The sequence below is a fragment of the Uloborus diversus genome, chromosome 6, assembly GCF_026930045.1.
Source record: "Uloborus diversus isolate 005 chromosome 6, Udiv.v.3.1, whole genome shotgun sequence".
In the NCBI taxonomy this organism is placed as follows: Eukaryota; Metazoa; Arthropoda; class Arachnida; order Araneae; family Uloboridae; genus Uloborus; species Uloborus diversus.
In genome coordinates, this window is record NC_072736.1 from 39,004,628 (window position 1) to 39,025,140 (window position 20,513).

The 20,513-nt window shown below is 32.6% G+C and overlaps 1 protein-coding gene across 1 annotated transcript in view; it reads right to left on the reverse strand.

Annotated features, from left to right (window-relative positions):
• LOC129224258 (lachesin-like) overlaps positions 1-18,952 on the reverse strand; it is a 52,160-nt gene extending 33,208 nt beyond the window's left edge. The window contains exon 1 of the mRNA XM_054858685.1: positions 17,504-18,952. Coding sequence (XP_054714660.1) covers positions 17,504-17,585 — 82 coding nt within the window. The 5' untranslated portion in view covers positions 17,586-18,952. The remainder of the gene's footprint in view (positions 1-17,503) is intronic.
• Between the last annotated feature and the right edge of the window lie 1,561 nt (positions 18,953-20,513).

Sequence of the window (20,513 nt, forward strand, 5' to 3'; positions counted from 1 at the left end):
AATTGGTCGCCGACACACCTGATACATGCCCTTGTGCCCTTGCTTTTTTGCCAACGGAAATAACCGTTGCTCGAAGTGAATTTTCATTTCTTAATTTCATTACTGTTTCATCAAGCTGGTTGCTCACCTCCTGAAAACTGGCTACTTCTGCTTTGTAAACTTCTTGTTTTAAGAATCCTCAAACAAAGAAGTCCAGTGGAGTCAGGTCTGTGGTCTAGGTGGCCACGGAATGGGACTGATACGATCGATCTATTGGGAATACTGTTCAGTCAGAAAATTCCTAACGGTGTTTGAAAATGAGCAGGGAGGAAAAAAAGATTTCCGCTCTCTCCGAACTAGGACAGGGGCCAGGATAGCGGTTTTGCCGATGTTGAGGAGTATGTGCTGGACCGAATGGTGGAAAACCCAATTGTGTGTTCACGCACGATTGCTAGAGAAGGTGGTCTTACACAAAATAAAGTTATGAAAACATTGCACCAAAACAAGTATCACCTTTGCAATTTCACACTAGTACAAGAATTGCGCAATTCAGATTTAGAAAAGCGGGAAACATTTTGTAGATGGCTAATAGTCCGGGACATTGAAGAACTCCATTTTCTAGGAAAGATACTAGACAGATGAGTCGTTGATTACTAGAGGGGGCTTCATAAATTTACAAAACGGGAATCAGTATGCTGAACATAATCCTTTTTTCCCCGAAGCTCATCTTTCCAGTGTGTCGATTCAGCTTAAATGTTTGGTTTGGCGTAACCGGGGATCATTTGACTAGTCCGTATGTGTTTCGAAGTAGCCTAGCAGGGTACATATATTTACAATTCATTGAACATCATTTTCCTGGCTTACTTGATGCTATTCTGTTCCAGAGAGAGCGGAAATTATTTTCCAACATGATGGAGCCTCTACACATTCTTCAAATGTCGTTCGGGATTTTCTGATTGAACAGTATCCCAAATGGGTAGGTCATACGGGCCTCATCCCTTGTCCACCTAGACCACCAGACCTGACTTCAGTGGACTTCTTCGTTTGGGGATTCTTAAAACAAGAAGTTTACAATGCAGAAGTAGACAGTTTTCAGGAATTGAGCAACCGGCTTGATAGAACAGCAATGAAATTAAGAAATTAAATCTCACTTAGAGCAACGGTTGTTTCCGTTCGCAAAAAGGCAAGGGCATGTAGCAGGTGTGCTTGCGACCAATTTCAGCATCTCTTGTAACTTTTTAAGATTGATTAAATGTACTCATTGTGTGTGATGTTGGTGTAAATTTTTTATTATTGACTTTTCCTTTGTGAAAAGCACGAGAAAGTAATGCTTCTTTTATTTCTACAAATTGTTATCTCATGTGTTTTTTTCTCTTAATAAAATGTTAAAACTATTATTTTGATACATCATTTTCTTACACAAGGAAAGTAACATGCTTACGTGAAACAGAAAATTTAAAACAGAAAAGTGCGACTCTTCGCTGGTTTTCCTTTTTCAACGAATGTAGATTTTTACACTGTTTCAAACAAAAGCCTGAATTTCTGCTGAACTGAAGCCCAATATGATTTGTTGTTGTATCATCTGAAGGCTAATGAAGTGGATCAGTTTTTGATAGATTTGCCCGATTGAAGCTCATACGGTTGTTTTTGAAAGTGACGATTAAAAACTTTAGCACCATTTCACTTCTGAGTTTGTCCAATGTTTCAAAACTGGTATCTAGCTGTAAAATGCGACTATCTTTATGGGAAAAGTATTATTTTGTAGGATTTAGTCTGCTCTTTCTAAATATGTACTTATTTTTGTGTAAATTCTTTATGAATATAAGAAATCGGTCGTTTTCTCAGATTTTTGTTTTTTAACTCATTTTCCTTATAGCTACCATAACTCGGTTACGGTGAAGGATCGAACACGATAATGCGTGGTTCTATGCTCCGCTTGGGCTCTTCTATCACCCCTTTTGTATGGCAGATTCAATCAAACTCACCCTGTATAGCTGAGCTGTGGTTGACTTAAGTTCGTGCATTTTTGCTGAAGGTCAAGAACATGTAGCTTTAAGCCGAGTTAGTTCGGTAGAAGGACTAATTATTAGTAGTTTTAGACCGCCGCAAGTTACGTAATTAACCTCACAAAACGAACTCTCTCAATGAAAGGACAAGACTGCAAAAAGTACTGTACTATAATCATAATAGCTAAATCAACGAAAATTAACTAAAAAGTGTAAAATAAAATATTATTAAATAAAAACAAAAACCGAACTGCGTAAAAACCAAAAACAAAAAACTAAAAAGAAAAATGTATAAGCCTAGTAGTTTAGAATGTAATAAATACTACTGAATAACTACACCGTTGAAATAGTTTTATAACCGTACACAGATAAGACACATTGTAAGTTCAAAAGCAGAATTGAAGTATCAACAGTCAGGGCTCACTCCTTTCTGATTCAAGGAGCCTCGTAAAATTTGAATGGGCCCCGACTGTTGATCCTTCTATTCTGCTTTTGAATTTATGATTTGTCTTATCTGTGTATGATCATAAAACTATTTCAATGGTGTAGTTATTCAGTAGTACTTAATAGCATTCTAAACTACTGGGATTATACATTTTTCTTCTTAGGTTTTTATTTTATTACTATTATTATTATTATTATTTTATTTTTTTTTTGGTTTTTACGCAGTCGGGTTTTTTGTTTGTATTTAATAATTTTTTATTTACTTATTATTTTTTGTCTCATCAAAAAACCTAATGAGAAATTTGATTTTCTACAAAAAGTTTCACTAAAGACTCCTCAACATCACAGATTTTTTTTTTTTTTTTGGAACTTTTCAATTGATAATTTTTTTAATGCTATTTTTTCAACGGAAGACATTGTAAAGTGGACTAAAGATGTGTAAAATGATATCTGGGAATATAAAAGTGCTACTTCCATAGGTTTTAAGAAGCACTTTTTTGGATTGGGTTTAGGAAGGATAAGTCATATATTACTTTTATGGAAAGTAACATCAACATTTTTTGCTAAGGGGAAAAAGCTCTTTTTTTCCTTCATTGCATTGCATGAAACAACTTCAAGAAGAAAGGAATCCTGTTTTACTAATACCATATATTTCAAAGAAAACGTAATAAAATTGACAACTTTGTGTTCTAAAATCAAATTTTTAACAATGAAGTTAGATAATCTTAAGTAAAAGTATACTTGTTTATTCTTTTAATCAATTGTTTGTTTTGTTTTGTTTCTATGTAGAATACTTGCTTAGCAAAAATATTTTGTTTAATAAAGGAACTTTATCGCAGCATGTATTGCATATATTTTTTGGAAAATATGAATAGTAAAAAGTGCAGATATGATATAAATCTTTTGGCAAATTTAATTTAGTAAAATTTTTGTTACGTAATTAGAAAATATAGCTTTACTTTTTTCCCCCAAGTTTTTATTATTATTGTTTCGAAACATGTGTAACATAAAATGAAATGAATGTATAATATCCAAACACTTTGGATATTGTTATAATTACTGAGATTTAAAAGAGAAAAAAATAAGCTTTTAATTTATGTGGAATAGGTTGGTCCGATCCAAGTGCCACACAAAGAGCGAACCAATCTACCCCACCTTTTTGGTCTCAAGAAGTAATGTCATAATTTTTTCTTTTCACAAAAATTTTTTTTAAAAAATGCCAATAATTGTGAAGAAAAAAAAAACGAACTTTAAGAAATGAGTTCACTTTTTTCCCACAATCTTGATGAAATTCATTAAAAAAAATTAAGTTACAGTTTTCTGAAAATTACTCAGGACTACTGAAATAACACTTTCTGGAATAAAATTAGTACAATATGACTGTACCATGTGATTTATTATAGGATTTTGTAGGATCATAGATGCTATTTGCTGGTCATAAAATAAAATAAAAAATATTAATAGTATTAAAATAATTGAGACTTGTCCAACGTGCCCCACGGTCCAATGTACCCCACCTCCCACCAATAAGTATGGAAAAGTTAAGTACAGCTAAATATTATTTAATAAATCGTGCTCAAATAGTAGCTAGAAACGCTCCAACTAATAAATAACGCTCCAACGCTATTAAATAAACTTCAATCTGCTACAAGTTAAAGATAAAATCTACAAAAACATTTAAATACATTAAAATGCGCAAATTTGAAACAAATTTCAGAATAGTGTTTTGGGTTTCGGCAGCTGAAAAAAAAGCATACAAAAATATTTTTTGTCAGATGTGTTTTTAACCACACTTATTTTGCATTAAAAACAGACTTTCTTGTACTCGTATCTCAAAAACACGTAACTGCATTTTAGAGCAAATCTGTAAATGTTTCATTTCATTTTTTCAACATTTCAACCAAAGGTATAAACCTATTTCTTTATCCTATTACTGTTAGATTCAGATAATTAGTAAAACTACTTGATACAATTACCATAATAACATACTCTGATATGTTTCGCGCCAATGAAAGAGCAAAATTAACTTCAACTTTCATCACGTATGAAATAAAACTCGATTTAACAATCAGTAAAATCTTTGTTAAAGAAATGTATTCATAGAAAGAGGTTACATTCTAATTGAGAATGCATTGCCCAAGAAAATCACCGACGAAGATGAAAGAATAGACAACTTTTTTCGCGCCAATACCTCAGAGACAGCATGGGGCAAACACAGTAAAAATAAATGTCGCGGAAATGGAACCACGATGACGACAGAGAGCGAAGGAAAAAAAGCGAATGATGAAATTGGCTGATGTCCGGAGTTGTCGAGTCAGCTTTAGGCATTAGAGCCTCAACAAAACAACATTTACTAGGGATAACGGAAAACAAACATCTTTCATTTGGCTCTTCTTGGGTGATCAAGTTTGTAAAACTCGATTCACCCGGTCCTTCTGTTCTTTGGTTCTGAAGAATAACGAATCCCGACATAAAATCAACAGCTATATATTTTGAAAAATGGTGTTATTTGCTTAGAATGGGGTTATTTGCGCAAATTTAAAAGCATTTTTTTTTCTTGAAAGAGCATGCTTAAAAACATAGGATTTAACTTTTTTTAAAAAATAATTTGACAAACTTTAGTATTTTACTAGCTTATTACCCGGCGTTGCCCGGGTGCTTTTCAATGCAACATATCTTTTGGATAATCATATAAATGAATTCTAACTGAATGAACGTAAAAAATTACATTCACACCGCTTTCTAGGTTCAAATCTTCAAAATACTTTAAATAACACAGAAAATTAAGCATTTGCCGAAAAAGTAACATCAACTTAAAGCAAAAAAGTATGAGGAATATTGTTTCGGCTCTGTAGTGTCCACTGGTACGTTGTCTGAGGTTAAATCAGACGGGCGGTACATAAATTGTCTTAATGCAAAGACAAATGTAGTCCGTGGAGTTTGTGATAAAAATACCCAAAACATTTCACTTCCGGATACCAGTCTGAAATTTTTCACAATGCTTATGTACATATCTAAGAACAAAAATCCGCCGGGAGGCATTTGATCAGAGGTCATGAACTCTTAGTGATGACGTCATCAAAATCCCCGCCTTATTAAGAAAAGTACGTTTGTTTAACTGCTTAGAACTCTATAATGGATCTTAATATTGCGATATTAAAGTATATCATTTAAAAGCGCTTTAAAAGAACTATTTAATAGTGATTGACTTATTTTCTTATCACAAATAGTTTAAGAGTTATTACAATTAACGTCATCAATATGGCCGCCTGGAAAGGTAAATACTTACGTTTAACTGCTTAGAACTACATTACAGATCTTTATATTGTGATATGAATGTGTATCATCTGAAAGAGCTTTCAAAGAGCTATTTAACAGATATTGATTTTTCCTCCTAAGACAAGTAGTTTTAGAGTTATTAAAATTTCCGTCATCAAAATAGCCGTCGTGAAAAGGTGAAAAGTTTCGTTTAACTGCTCAAAACGAAAATAGAAATCATTCTTCCGTAAAAAATAGGTACACTAAATAAAAGCTCTGAAACAAACTATAAAAAAAAGCATTTCTTCTCCCAACCTTAGTAAATAGTTCAAAAAATTTCACTGCAATAACGTAACTACATGGTGTGGGAAGGGGGTGCATTCTTATTGAACTGTTCCAACTGTTCCGCCGCATCTAACCGGCACTGAAACTTTTAATTAAAAATTTCTTACCGGATTAAATACACATATGTATTGTCACACAATAATTCACTTCTCCTGCAAGTGCGAACGTCTGTCGTGTAGCGGCAAGAACCAGAACGACTACTCGATTTTTTTTCCGCCAACAAGCTGTAACTTTGGATTGTAGTCCGCCTCGCTTGTTTCTTTCCAGTTCTGCTGTTCTTAGCAATAATTAATTCCATAGTGATATGTTTATTATTTAGATATAATTTTCAATAACTGAATATTTGACTGGTTAATGCTGCAGCAAATAATATCAAATAAAGGTGAGTCATATAATTCTATTACGGTTTGAAATCGATAACTTCAATTGTTGGTTCCATCTTGCATTAAAATTATCATGTAGCTTTTATTCATTCCTTTACGTCCTTTGAAATAAACAAAACGTATTTAAAATTCGCAATATTTTTCAGAATAAATTTTTCTCCTTAATTTTGGTCCATGTGACCTCGAAATGCTAACATAGCTTGCAAACATTTCTTTCATGTGCTTTTGAAAAAGTAAAATATTTAATGAATTGAATGTAATGTATGTCCCATCTACGCCCTGCTAAAATCTATTCAGTGGGCTATGCTGAATGAGTATGGCGAAGATAAAATGTTGGGCATGTTAGGTGGTCTCCACATAGAAATGGCTGTTTCATCTGCAAAAGGTACATGGCTTGAAGGAAGTGGATAAACTGAACTCCTAGTAGAAGCTCATGTAACAACATCGGGAAGAACGGAAAGAACACTAAAAGTTTCGCATGTGAAGAGAAGTCGATACGCTCACGATTTTGCAGTAACCACTCTCCAAGTTCTGTTAGAGAAAAGCGTTTCAAAATCGAGAAGATGTAAACTAAACATTTACAGACTGGGTTAAGCGAAGATCAGAAAATTGGCCTCAGTTTAAGTACTGGAAGATCACCATGGAGCTAGAATGTATACTTTTAAATCTGGTGTGCACTATTCGACAAGGAAATTTCTCAGATTTTACTGTCACTCTTGAGAACATATGTCCATGGATGTTTACTCTCGGTAATACAAATCATGCCCGACGGCCTTCAGTATTTCTGTTCAATTTGAAGCAGTTAAATAGAGATGCATCCAGCTGTTTTTCAAGAGTTTCATAGGGAAAATATATCTGGTTCCAAAACTGAGAGAAAATTTTCCAGGATGGCACACGACCATTTGTATGAGCAAAACAACAAATTAATTTAAAAATCACCAACTAATCTATCACGTTTAAGTCATGAGGCGTCATTAATACAATGGATGGTTGCTGGACCGGAAGTTGTGCGCATGATTGGGGAGTTTGAAGAAAATTAGAGCCTGAAGTCTGACGTCATTACTGAAAGCTACATATTAGATACATGAAGATACTAGAAGCTTTTGTATTCGGTATGAAACTCATTTTTCAGCCTAGTTGAAACATTTGAAGAACACGGGAGTCCAGGAATCTTTTCGAAGATGACTATTTAACAACAGTAAGCAGCAATAAAATTATGCTCTCGGAAAAAAGTGCCATTTCTGTGATGTCAGCGCAAGCCAATTCAATACATTTGTAGAAGATCGCTTAGTGTTAAGAAAATTATCCATACATGATGTTATTAAAAGAAACAATCTCCTCTTGATGAGCAGAAAAATATTTCTGTTCAGTCCAAAGACAAGCAAAACATTGTTGATTTGAGGAAGGACAGCACTCTTTTTGCTAAGCTATATGTTGCCTGTCAAGCAATTCAAATGGATGTAAAATATTTTTTTCTCATGAAAACAGCTCGTGTCCACCTTCTATATCCAACCTTGGCAAATTTAGGAAACCAAGAAAAAAGTCCGATGTAGTTTATTCTTGCATCGTCCAATCAACTAGACTGGTTTTGACGGCTATTCCGGAACCAAATTGTTCATTGATGGGGCTGCACTGATTCACATGTTGTTCCTCAATCTACTCGAACTGTCCAACAATACTGAGATCAGATTGTGAAGCCGTACATATTAATGAGACTAAAAAGCGTTCATAGGGTAGATTTAGTTTTTGATCGGTATTCAAAAGGAAGTTTTAAAAGTGACACGAGACAATTGAGAGGATCTGGACTAAGAATAAGTATTAAATCCAATGTTTTGATACCAAAGTCATTTACTAAATTTCTTGCAAAAGATAAAAATAAAGAGGAGCTTTTCGAATTTTTGGAAGAAAATCTCGTGAAGATGGATCTACCAGATGGGAAGTAGGTTGTATGCTCCTACTAAGACACTGTAATTGCTTCAGTCAAGAACAATTTTGAAACCATGTCTCCCGTATCCCACAAAGAAGCCGATGCGAGGTTATTCCTTTATGTGCAGCATGCAATAGAATACTCGGGTCATGCAAAAGATGACCGTGAAAACTGTTGACAGTGATGATGTAGTTATTGCTATGTTCCGTGTTCCGAAACTGCAAGAGCAATGGGTGGAGTATGGAAGTAGAAAACATCTGCGGTATCTTCTCATCTACGCTTTTGCACCGTTAAGTTCCACAAGGTGTTCCGGATCTTTTGCCTCTTTCCCATGTCTTTACATGAGCATACGGTGTCTAGTTTTGCCGGCATTGGTAAAACTAGGTACTACACAGAAAATGTGGATGGCAATTAGAGATGTTGACGAAGTTTTTTTGTACTATACTAAAGTATCCGAGAGCATCAATGAAGACGATGAGCATTTCCTACTTATTCAGCGCTTCGTAGTCCTGACGTATCATTCATCAAGCTCAGTGGAAACCATAAATGAGGCTAGGAGAATTTTCTTCACAAAGTAAAAAAAACCAGTTGACTGTATTCCACCATCTAGCAACGTTCTTCTGCATCATCTTAAGAGAGCAATATTGCAATATTTACTATGGACAAAATGTCTTCAGCAAAATTTTTAGCTCTTGGATCCATATCAGTGGGGATGGAAAAAAATCGGTGAAGAGTTTGAACCTCTTTTATGCACACCCTGAAATAACAATGGAGAAATTACAGGAACTCATATCATGCAAGTGCAAAGAGATGTCTACACGATGTCGGTGCGTCAGATGAGGTCGGAACTGTACACTTCTTTGTAGTTGTAAGAGTCAGTGCAATACGTAAAACGTTCCTTAAAAAAACTTATTACAGTTTTTGTTATAACAGGTACTTTTTCTTTGTTATTAAAACATGTAATTTTCGTCTATTTCTTTTATATGTTTAAAATGTAAGCATTTTAACAAAACTTTTATTGTACGATAGCATTAATAATTAAGTTCTCAATCCATTTTGGGCGGTGACTTTGATTATTTCTGCATTTTAACCTCTCTTTCATTCAATATAAAAGTAAAATACTGACAAAAAGTGTTAAAACATAAAGTACGAATTTAAATTTAATGAAACTGGAAAGGTTATTTTATAGTGCAGGTATAACAGTAAAAATTTTACTCCAATATCGCAGAATACAGGAAAGTCATTGTTTTCCTATCAATTTTCACGTTGATATTGAATAATTACTAAACTATTTGTCTTCTTTACTAATAATAAAGCTCAAAGTTTGTCTGGATGTCTGTCGGGGTATCTGTCCGGATGTCTCTCTGTGACGAGCACCTAAACCGTTCGGCCTATTTCCCCGAAATTTGGCACAGAATTAATTTGTAGCATGGGGTGTGCACCTCGAAGCGATTTTTCGAAAATCCGATTTTGTTCTTTTTCTATTTCAATTTTAAGAACATTTTCCTGAGCAAATTATCATAACGTGGACGAGTAAATTACAAAATTGTCATAACGTGGAACGGTAACATAAAAAAAAAAGTTGAGAAGGTCAGGGTCTACCCAGGGTTGTCGTGCAACTGAGAAAGGAAAGAAGGAAAGAAGTCCGAGCAAATTAACATAGCAAATTGGGGAAAAATTTATCATCCATTGTTTGTAAATATACAGGTGAATCAAATGACCTTTTAATTTTTCTACTACGAGCAAAGCCGTGCGGGTACCGCTAGTGGAAAATAAAACTAAGCACTGTTAAAGAGCTTTTTTAAATGGCTTTCAGATAATGTATTTAAATTCTACAAATTTATGACCTATTATGTAGTTCTAAGCAGTTAAACCAATGTACTAACAGATATATGGCGGCCATTTTGATGACGTCACCACGGGGGGTCTTGACCTCTAACAATTGCCTCCCGGCGTTTTTTTTTTTTTTTTTTGCTCTCTTATATGAACATAAGTGCTGTACAAAATTTCATACTGGTATCCGGAAGTGAAATGTTTTTGCACAAACTCCACCGACTAAATGATTGTCTTTCGCACATCTTGTGGGAAAATCTTTTACGTGATGCTTCAAATGTTTTCCCCAATACATCAAAAAATACAACAGTTCTTTTTACATACATTTTATTCGGAAATAAATCATTAAATGTTTCCTTAGAAAGAGTCGTGAGTTCGCCAAAAAAAAAAAAAAGTCAATCCTTATTATCAGGCACAAATATATACAAAATAGTCTTCTTGGACACAGTCACAATACTTTCAGATTAATTTAAAATCATCCTCAATGTCCAAAAGCTAAACAGATAACCCACCGTACAGAAAATTAAGAATTCAGTATGTGTTGTTAAAAGACGTTTTTTGGCGATATTTTTCGAATGAAGCGACCAAGTGATAGGTTATTTTGTATGTTTTCAGGCAAGCACAGTTCGCAGAAAAATTTTGCCTACTATAAAAAAAACTTTACAAAATGTGTATGCTCGCTCTTTCTATGGTGATTTAGTGCCATGCATTAGAATAAAATTGGATCAGTGTAACTTGCCTAAAAAGAGGCACGTCAGCTACATTTTATTTTCTTATATTGACGTAAAATTTCTATTTTCGTAAGTAAAAATGATAGTTAGACAGTAATATTAATGTCTTGTAATGATTTGAAATTTGTCAAGATTTAAGTTCTTGTTCAAAATTTTAAAACCTACAACTTGCCGTAAATGTTATATATATTTCACACTGATGCAGGTAGAGAGAGCACGTGTATAAGTTTTGTTGCTTTAGACAGAGTATTCCTTAGAGAACACCAAAATTTTAATTTTTTGAGACGCAGTGGTCATGAGAGGTGGGAATGGGTCCATTGACTACATTACAGTTATTCTTTTAAATATTTAAAACAATAAAAATAGAAGTAAGTGGACGTGAACTTATTGAACGAACCATTTAAATACCGTTAATTAAACTGCGTTATAGAGAAAGAAGTAGGCGTACGCTTTTTGGTTAATATCCGTGTTAGATTTTTTTTTTTTTAATATTGTTTACAGTCCATGAAATTAAAAAGAAACGTCTTGTTTGTACTTACAACTGCCTAATAGACAAATCTTTTGTTTATATTTCACAGAATCTTGTTGCATATTTTGTTCCCCTTATACACAGCTTAAAAGTAAACGAAATGTATTTTCCGTTTTGAAACGTAGTCTAAAAATTCAAAACTTAAATGATTCAAATTTTTCTTATCCATAAATTTAACTCAAAACTTTCTCCTAAATATTGTTCTTAGTCCCCCTCCCAGCACCAAGAAAAATTACATTTGTGAGTGAAACCAACCGAGCAAGTAACATAAAGCTATCTATATCGAAAATAGTTACATCTCAAATGCATCTACAGCACTTAATCGACTGCTCTTATGACTTGTTGTTCGTGACAGAAAACGAAAGTCTCACTCAAGATTACAATCTTTTGAAGTTTAAAAAAGGTCCATTGTGATTACACGTGAGGATACAAAGTATTTCACCTTATTCCTATACTGTTAAAGAGAATTTAAGCTATTACAGTGATAATTTTCCATTCATATCTCACAGTACTTCTTCAAAGACGGTTGAAATGCTTAGAGGTAGCTACAAACTTCCAATATTTTTCGATTGTTTACAATAGCAGTTATCGAACTGAGCTTTGTAATTGCGAACGTAGCTTTGTTCAGTTTATTTCACGATGAAGAAAGAACTTCATATTGTGGAGCAATATTTCATCATGCTTTTTCAAGCGTTAAGGTAATATAAAATTTCAAATGAAGAAATTTGTTTACATAAAAAACGTAGCAATTTTTTGCAGTTTAATACAGTTTAAATTTAAATTAATAATTATTTGCATTTTTTCCAAACTTAAAACTCTAACCCTCCCAAACTGTATGAATTCCGCCGAATTATATTTCCGCGTGGTTTTGCGGATAAAAAAGGTGCACAACCTTTAGTTTTAGCACACATTGGCAATCCTAGTATGGTAGTTTATGTGCATGTAAGAAACGTTATGATCATCCCCTCTCCCTCTTGAAAAACAAATTACAGATACGCTACTGCGCACAAATATGATTATTTTGCAATTTATTTCAGAAATTAGTATTTTTTACCCCTGTTCTTTGTTAGCCTGCAGCGATTAAACTTAGTTGAACCGAATTATGTAAAGATCCGACGTAAATCATGGAATAGTATAAAGAACATATGCATATTGATTTTAAGGACCATCCAACATTAAATTGTTGAAGCTTGTACATAGATAATGAATGAATTATTGATACCGAACTAATTTTGGTATTTTCTGGTCTGTTCATGTGGAAAATACTGATCCATAATTTCGCTCTACCATTAGTGCCTTAGACCGCAATGCACTCCTACTTTGCAGGATGCTATTAAAATAACAATTAACAGCAGCATTTCTTTTCCGTTCGGCTTTCTTGCCAAACATGCTTTGCGCTTGTCGCTTATCACCTTTATAGCCACTGTTAAGTATACCTTTTGTGTTGATTGCATTTAAAATATCTCCTGGTGGTTATATGTTGCTGAACATTTTCATTTGCTTTGAACCAAGGTTCACGAACTTAACGATTACAGTTAATCTTTGAAGAGACTTCATTTAGGGCATTTTTTACAGGCTTTTCATTCAGACCAAACTCATAAAAAATATGAAAATTCGTTACATCGAAAACAGCCTTTTTATGATTAAAAATATAAACTTTAACCTCTTTGGATCTTTTTTAAATTCCAAAAACCAGCCTATATGAAGTCCTCAGCAATAATTTACCTCTGCGCCGAATTTGGAAGAAATCCGACTAAAACTGAATTTGTATAAGGACACACATACACACACACACACCCACAAACATACATCGATTTTTATATATAGAGATGCATGTAAGGAAAGCCTTGACCACATCCCTCCCCTTTGAAAGATAAATTCCGAATGCGCTATTGTGCATTACTATGATTATTTTGCAATTTATTTGCTTTATTGGTACCCGCCTGGCGCGACTTCTATTAAACCGAATTAAGTTATCGGTTATAGTTGAACCGAATTACTTAAAGATTCGACGTAAATCAAGGAATAGTATAAAGAAAATTTACATATTGCAAATTGGTTTCATAAAGATCATAGAACATTAAATTAAATTTCTGTTGTAAGGATGAAATAGATGTGGTTTTAATAAAAGTAGTCTAATGCTGAAACATTCGAAGATTGTACGTCAATATTGAATGCAATATTACTACCTTACTCATGTTCGTATTTTCTCTGCTATTAACGGGAAAAACACTATTCAAAAATTACACGCAACCCTTACTGTTGTAAATTTTATAGTTAAACAATATTTAAAAATTATTATTTAACGGTAGCATTCAAATCAAGTAGCACCAATGGACCCCTGGGGCTTCGTAGGTCGCAGTTTAAGAAACGATGTACAGCATCATATCTTATATCTACGGCTTTCTCGCCAAACATGCTTTAACGCTCTCGCTAAATAGCATTGACGGCAATCGTTCAGGATATATTTTGTGCTGATTGCATTTAAAATAGCTCCTGGTGGTTAGATGTTGATAACCGTTTTCATTTGCTTTGAACCAAGGTTCACAAATTTAACGATTAAAGTTAATCTTTGAAAAAACTTCATCCAGGGCTGTGTTTTACTGGCTTTTCATTTAGACTAAATTTATAACTATACAAAAATTCGTTCGTGTGGAAAAGAGTAATTTTATGACCCAAAATATGAAATTAGACCTCTTTGGGTCATTTTAAAATTCCAAAAACCCGCCTATATGAATTCCTGAGCACTAATTTACCTTTGTGCCAAATTTGGAAGAAATCTAACGAAAACTGTGGATTTGTATAAGGAACATACACACATACCCACAAACATACATCCATTTTTATATATATAGATAACAATTATTCTAAACGGTATACACCTAAACCTGTTTTTGTGAGGTCTTTTTTTTTTTTTTTTTGGTTCGAAATTTTTTTGTGCCGTGTATGAAAATTATTTGAAAAACGAGAGGAAATTATTTATAAAACGAGTGCGAAGTAGTATCTTCAAGTGACGACAGGGACATCCCGATGAGAAGTCCCTGTGACCTCACGAAAATTTCCTTCTTCGAGAACTTTTTCGGGAGTCGGCAAAATTATCATCACTTGGTTTATTTTAATTCCGTTTAAAGATACCTTTTTGGGTTATTTTCTACGTGAGACTTTTTTTTATGCAGTCCCTATCCACCGCATAAATGAAATATTTTTTAACTGTGTTGCGAAAACAACTTTTTATAGCTACTAGTGAAGTTTCGAACAATTTTTTATGCGGTCCCTTTCCACCGCATAAAAACAGGTTTGAGTGTAATTTAATTGTTTACGCTTCTGCATTTGACATCACAAATGATGAAATGCCATTCACTGATGCCATTAGCGCCGAGGGCAATATTTAATTCGCATCTTTACTCACATGTACTGGCAACGATATGGTTGATAACAAGCGTAGAGCGCAATATTAATTTCGCTACTGAATTAGCATAAGCTGGAAACCCGGTAGACAGCAAGCGTAAGCATTTAGCGCGCCAGTGGAGATACGCCAAAGTACATCACTTGTGATGTCATTTTGACCATGCCTTATTTTCAAAATTGGACATTTAAAAAAAATAATTAAAAAATAAGCGTTGGGAAAATGAAAGTTTTTTTTCGCTCCATGTTATTGCTATTATTTTTTTTTCTCATTCTATCAATTTTAGGGATTAAAAGTAGTTCTTTTGACTGAAGGAAATAACCTAATTATTTTTTCTTGCAAACATTTTCCGCGTAATGTAAGCTAATTTCTGCAGAAAATGATAAATTATGCATTTATAAAAATATATATATGCGTTATGTATTTTCCCTGCTTTCTTTCAGGGTAACATCCAAATGTAACGTTTTCTTCTGAAAAATTTAAATCTTTATACGATAAAGTATCAGTTGTCGGCAAGTTAAGAGCTCGATGCAAATTTTGAAAGCGCTATATAATTTCTAAATATTATCCCACCAAGTTTTTATACAGCCAAATAGCGAGACAGCAGCGCAACAGCATCGGGGACATCAAATTAGCATTTGTTTTACTTTTAGACAAATATTTAAAAAAATGTATCGTAAAGTATTGCAGCAATTTGTTATCAGTTCGAATAAATTATTTATAGCAAATACATTCGTAGTTATACTTGAAATTAATAACTTTTATATAAAGGGCAAATGAATGATCATGGAAGTGGTAAAAATAAAAACGTGGTGCAAATTAATGCGCAAAAATAGGATTCGCCACCCCATCTATTGATGAAAATATCATATCATTTTTTTACTTTTTCTGCTTCTTTTGTTTCAGATAGTTGATGAATTCGTGCTTTTGAAGCCGAATTTCATCAAAAGCTTGAGTTAGGTACCAATTGATTTTAATCAAAAACGAAATACATATCTAAATCTACAGTAGATATCTAATAAAAAAACTGAAAACTCTTTAAAAATATACTTATCATTTTCATCTAATACCGAAAATACTGGTATTTTACCTCAGCAAATACCGGTATTTGGTATACCGGTACTGCAATCACTAATCACTATGTTGATGTGTGTGGTTCTGTATCTGCCGTTTTATAATAAGTTTCTTTTCAAGTAAATGCTTAACAATTTTTATTGTTGTCTAATTATGAGCTCTGCTGCAATAAACAAGAGTATTTGTAAAAAAGTTGCTAATTTTGATTTTATAAAAAAATATATAAAAAAGTCAGTTTTATTCTTTTCACTATGAATTGAGAAGAGTTTATTTTTTCAGAGTAATTTGCGTACACCAAACACACACCTTTTCAATCAATTTTTGTTAAAATAGTAGTTATAATAGTGATAAAATAAAACTAAATAATTCCTTTAGAGGAAATACGGTCTGAAAACTGTCCCCTTAAGGATATGAAAATACTGTTTCATAAATTTATTTCACAATGAATAGGAAGCGACCGTATCGATGTAAAGTTGCAATAAATCATGGAAAATGGAGCCGCTGACACGTGACCTGAAACTCAACTTTATTAGATTTATTCGATTTGAGGCTAAAATATATGGTAAAGTGAGTGCGGTTTAAATGCTGTCAATAATAATATAACGGCTAGAATGCTGGGATATAGTGGTAGAAGAAAAAACGTTAATAGTTTTTAATGATGCTGATACAATATAAATTTACGACAGGGCAAAATTGAGCAAAAATGCTAACACATTGTTCTTTCTTTATGTACTATCATTTTCAAAACACATTTCCAATCTGTTCATTTTGAAAAAACTAAGCCATCTTAACCATTTCACTTTCCCCCACATTCCCCTACATATTTTTGTAAACATTAATTTAATTATATTTAAACAATAATTTGGTTGCTTTACATTGCTTTTGAGTTTTTTTTTTTTTTTTTTTTGGCATATTGTTTCTGTGTTATAAGATAGGAATATTTTTTAAAAAAATGCTCTCATTAACTCCTAGCTAATTACAACATTGTTCTGATGTTTATCTTTTTGTAAATATATATATTTTATAATGTTTCTAAGAACTAAGCGTGACCTTTCATATTGTTATAGAGGCGGCACCCGCTAGGACGTTAAAAGATTTTCGAAAATATTACTAAAGCAATGCTCTAAAAGAATTGTTTTGTATACTGCAATAAAAAACATTTTGGAATTTCGGTAAAAATGTATATATATTTATATATATATTTGTTTTAGATTAAACGAAACATTGATCAACTATAAGAAATGACATTCGAAACGTCTTTTGCATATTCTAAAAAAAGCAACAAAATGCATCGTGTTTGAAGTATTTCTGTCATTTTTAAAACTTGGTATAGATAAAATAAATATTTTCTACCGTATTTTTACTTTATCAAAAGTTGACTTTAAATACTACTACATCTTGTGCAGCTTGAACAAAAATGATTTAAACTTAAGAATTAAAACAAAAAACATATGTATTACCAGTGTTTTCCTTGTGTGAGATTTCATTTACTTTTCTATCCTTTTGCGTGACATTTATATTGTTGAAGTGAAAGCAATAAATAAAGCATCATAATTTTAAATCCTACATAAGAATGCAGAGGACTTACCTGAAAGTGAAAAGACTACTAAAATTGCGGGAATGACTAAGTATAAGTCCATTTCTCGCATGTTAACTCGTCGAAGTTGCATGGTAAGGCGGCATCACACTATGCAACAGCAGGCGGCCTCTAGTTGTGGGATATCCTTTTCTCGTAAGCTTCAAACTTCAATCCATCATTATTAATCAGTACCATTTTTTGAAACACATATGATATTTAGTTGGTAAAATAACAAGTTGAATTGGTTTACATACGGAGACACATAATTTTTTTCTTTCAATAAAAAAAACCCTACAAAATGTCAACCGTTATGTTTGTAGTCTTTAACAAACTTCATGCCTAAAAAACTTCACTGTCACATGTGATGTCAGTATTTTGCACATTATATTAAAGACTGATATCTAGGAATTACATGAAAATAATACATTTTTGCTTTAACTGTCAGTCAGGAAATATTTTTGCTCTAAATGTTCAATGTTCATCCTCTTTTTTTTTTTTTATTTTGATTCCAACTACAACCACATTATATGCAATTTAACTGAATAGTTAAAGTATAAAATACTGTATTGTTTCTACGCATTTACAGTTTGTTTTGCTATAACTATGATTTAGTCTATCAAGTTTATCGAAACAGATGAAAAGTGTTTCTTTTTATTGTAATGCTAGATTACTCTACAAAACTTCGTTTACTTGCGCAGGGTTCAATAGGAAGAATCACTCATTTTTGCCGTTTAGATTCTGAAACACAAACTCCAATACTTGCACAAGCATTAGAAAGCATGTATTCTTCTTTTCGTGTTATTTTTTTTCCCATTTAAATAAATCATACAATAACTTAAAATGTTTCGGGCAACTATCAATTCAAACTTCTTATAAACATAAAGTTTAAAAAAATCCTTATTTCTTCAAAAAGAGTAAACAGAGTTCATTTTTTAAATGCGGCAACTATTTTATCGTTTAGGTAATGAATGTTCAAATATGACCTTTTAACTCACATCAAAATATGCATGTTTTTCTTTTCATCTTACTTTATTTTGCCTTCCTCAAAACATATAACAGTTCAGACTGCTTTGGACAAAGATTAATAAAAATTTCTACTAAATGCAAAGTTTAAAAAAATCCTTAGTCCTTTAAAAAGTTCACTCTCACAATACAGCACTTTTTTATCTTTTAGATTATGAAACATCAACTTCAACTTTTTTCTACCATTCAAAATTACAAAATTTTCTTTTTGTATTAGTTAATTATATCACCTTAATAAAGCTTATCATAATTTAAATTGTTTTAGGCAACAATACATAACAGGGTCTTGTTAACTAAAAGTGAGAAAAAAATCCTTATTCCATCAAAGGAAGTAAACAAAGTTCATCCTTAAAATACTGAGAGCACGTTGCTCCCGTCATTTAACTACAGAGTGCACATCGTCCGACTCGCATCAGCCGCAGTTACACGCGGAATGAAAGATTCGCTTCCGCTAAGGTGATTTCCGAGTTATGAAGGCGCCCGCGCATGGCGAATAAATTCGCCTCTAAAATCTTAACTTACTTTTACTGCAACTGAAACAATCGTCGAATGAATTTTTTCTATTTATCGCGCGTTGGCTATCTAATATAGGACGTTTTAGTGAAACATCTCACACATTTTACGTGTTTCACTGTTGTAGATTCTGTTGTAGGGAAGGTATAGCGCAGTGTCTGCAGAAATAATTTTTTCAGATGTTTAAAGAAACGTGTTTTGGATTTCATATTAACATTAGGGTAATATCGGAGTTTGACACTTTTTTCGTGATTTATTTTCAGTGTGAACCAAATAAGCAAGGTTGTAGAAGAAAGCGAAAATGCAATGGATGACGAAATGCAAAATGAAAAAAGAGAGAAAAAGAAAACTTTGCAGTTATTGCACTTTACCTTCTCGCGGCAGCATTTCCTTCAAAATTTACAAAGGAAAGAGAAAGAGATTCAAAAAAAAAAAAAAATGCAAGAAAAATGAAGATTCGGGTGCCAGAAAGGGTTAACTTTATTTCTTAAATACTTTCAGGAACTTTCACAAAAAAAAAAGTTTAAATAATTCATTTTTTTGCGGATTTGTCGTTATATTTAATATTATGTTAAAATTTAACTCGATGAAAGCAATTTCAATTACACTTTAATAAAATATTATGCTCATTCGTTTGTTGCGTATTGGAACTGCTGAGTTCATACTCCAAATTCTTAAAATGACTTAAAACAAATTTTTCAGGGCAATATTTCCTTTACATTTTTCAAAAAACAAGAAGTAGAGATTCAAAAATAATGCATGAAAAATGAAGATCTGGGTGCTAGAAAGAATCAACTTCATTTCTTAAATACTTTCAGAAATACTTTCCCAAAAGAAAGTTTAAATGATTAATTTTTTGCGGATTTGTCGTTATATTTAATATCACGTTTGAATTTACCTCGATGAAAGCAAATTCAATTACAATTTAATAAAATGTGATGCTTATTCATTTGTTAAGTATTGTAGCTGTCGAGTTTATACTCCAAGTTTTTAAAATGATTCCAAAAAAGAGATTAAAAAAATAATGCAGGAAAAAACGAAGATCTCCGTATCAGAAAGGGTCAGCATGGTTAAAGGCTTCTTTTTCATTTTTTTTCCTTAACTTTTGATTATTTAACTGTGATTTTGCATTTCTAGTTCATGGAAAAATCTATATCTCACCGTGTTAGAACTTGGAAATTGCGCTTATATTGCATTTATATCTTTTTAACATAAATTGGATTACACTAGTTTGACCAGTTATGGTCACACTCACTTGGGTACGGGTATGCTAAAACCTAAATGGCCAAACTAGCTGCATTCAATAACACTTTCAGGAAATACACAAAAAAATAATTCAACAATTTTAAAACACATATTTTTCTTGCAATACAATGAAATTCAAAGATGGCTATCCAGCTTTAATATCTTCACTGAAATAACTTACTATAAGCTTTTGAAAGGTTATTGTAAATAACAACAAAAGAAAATAAATAAAAATAAA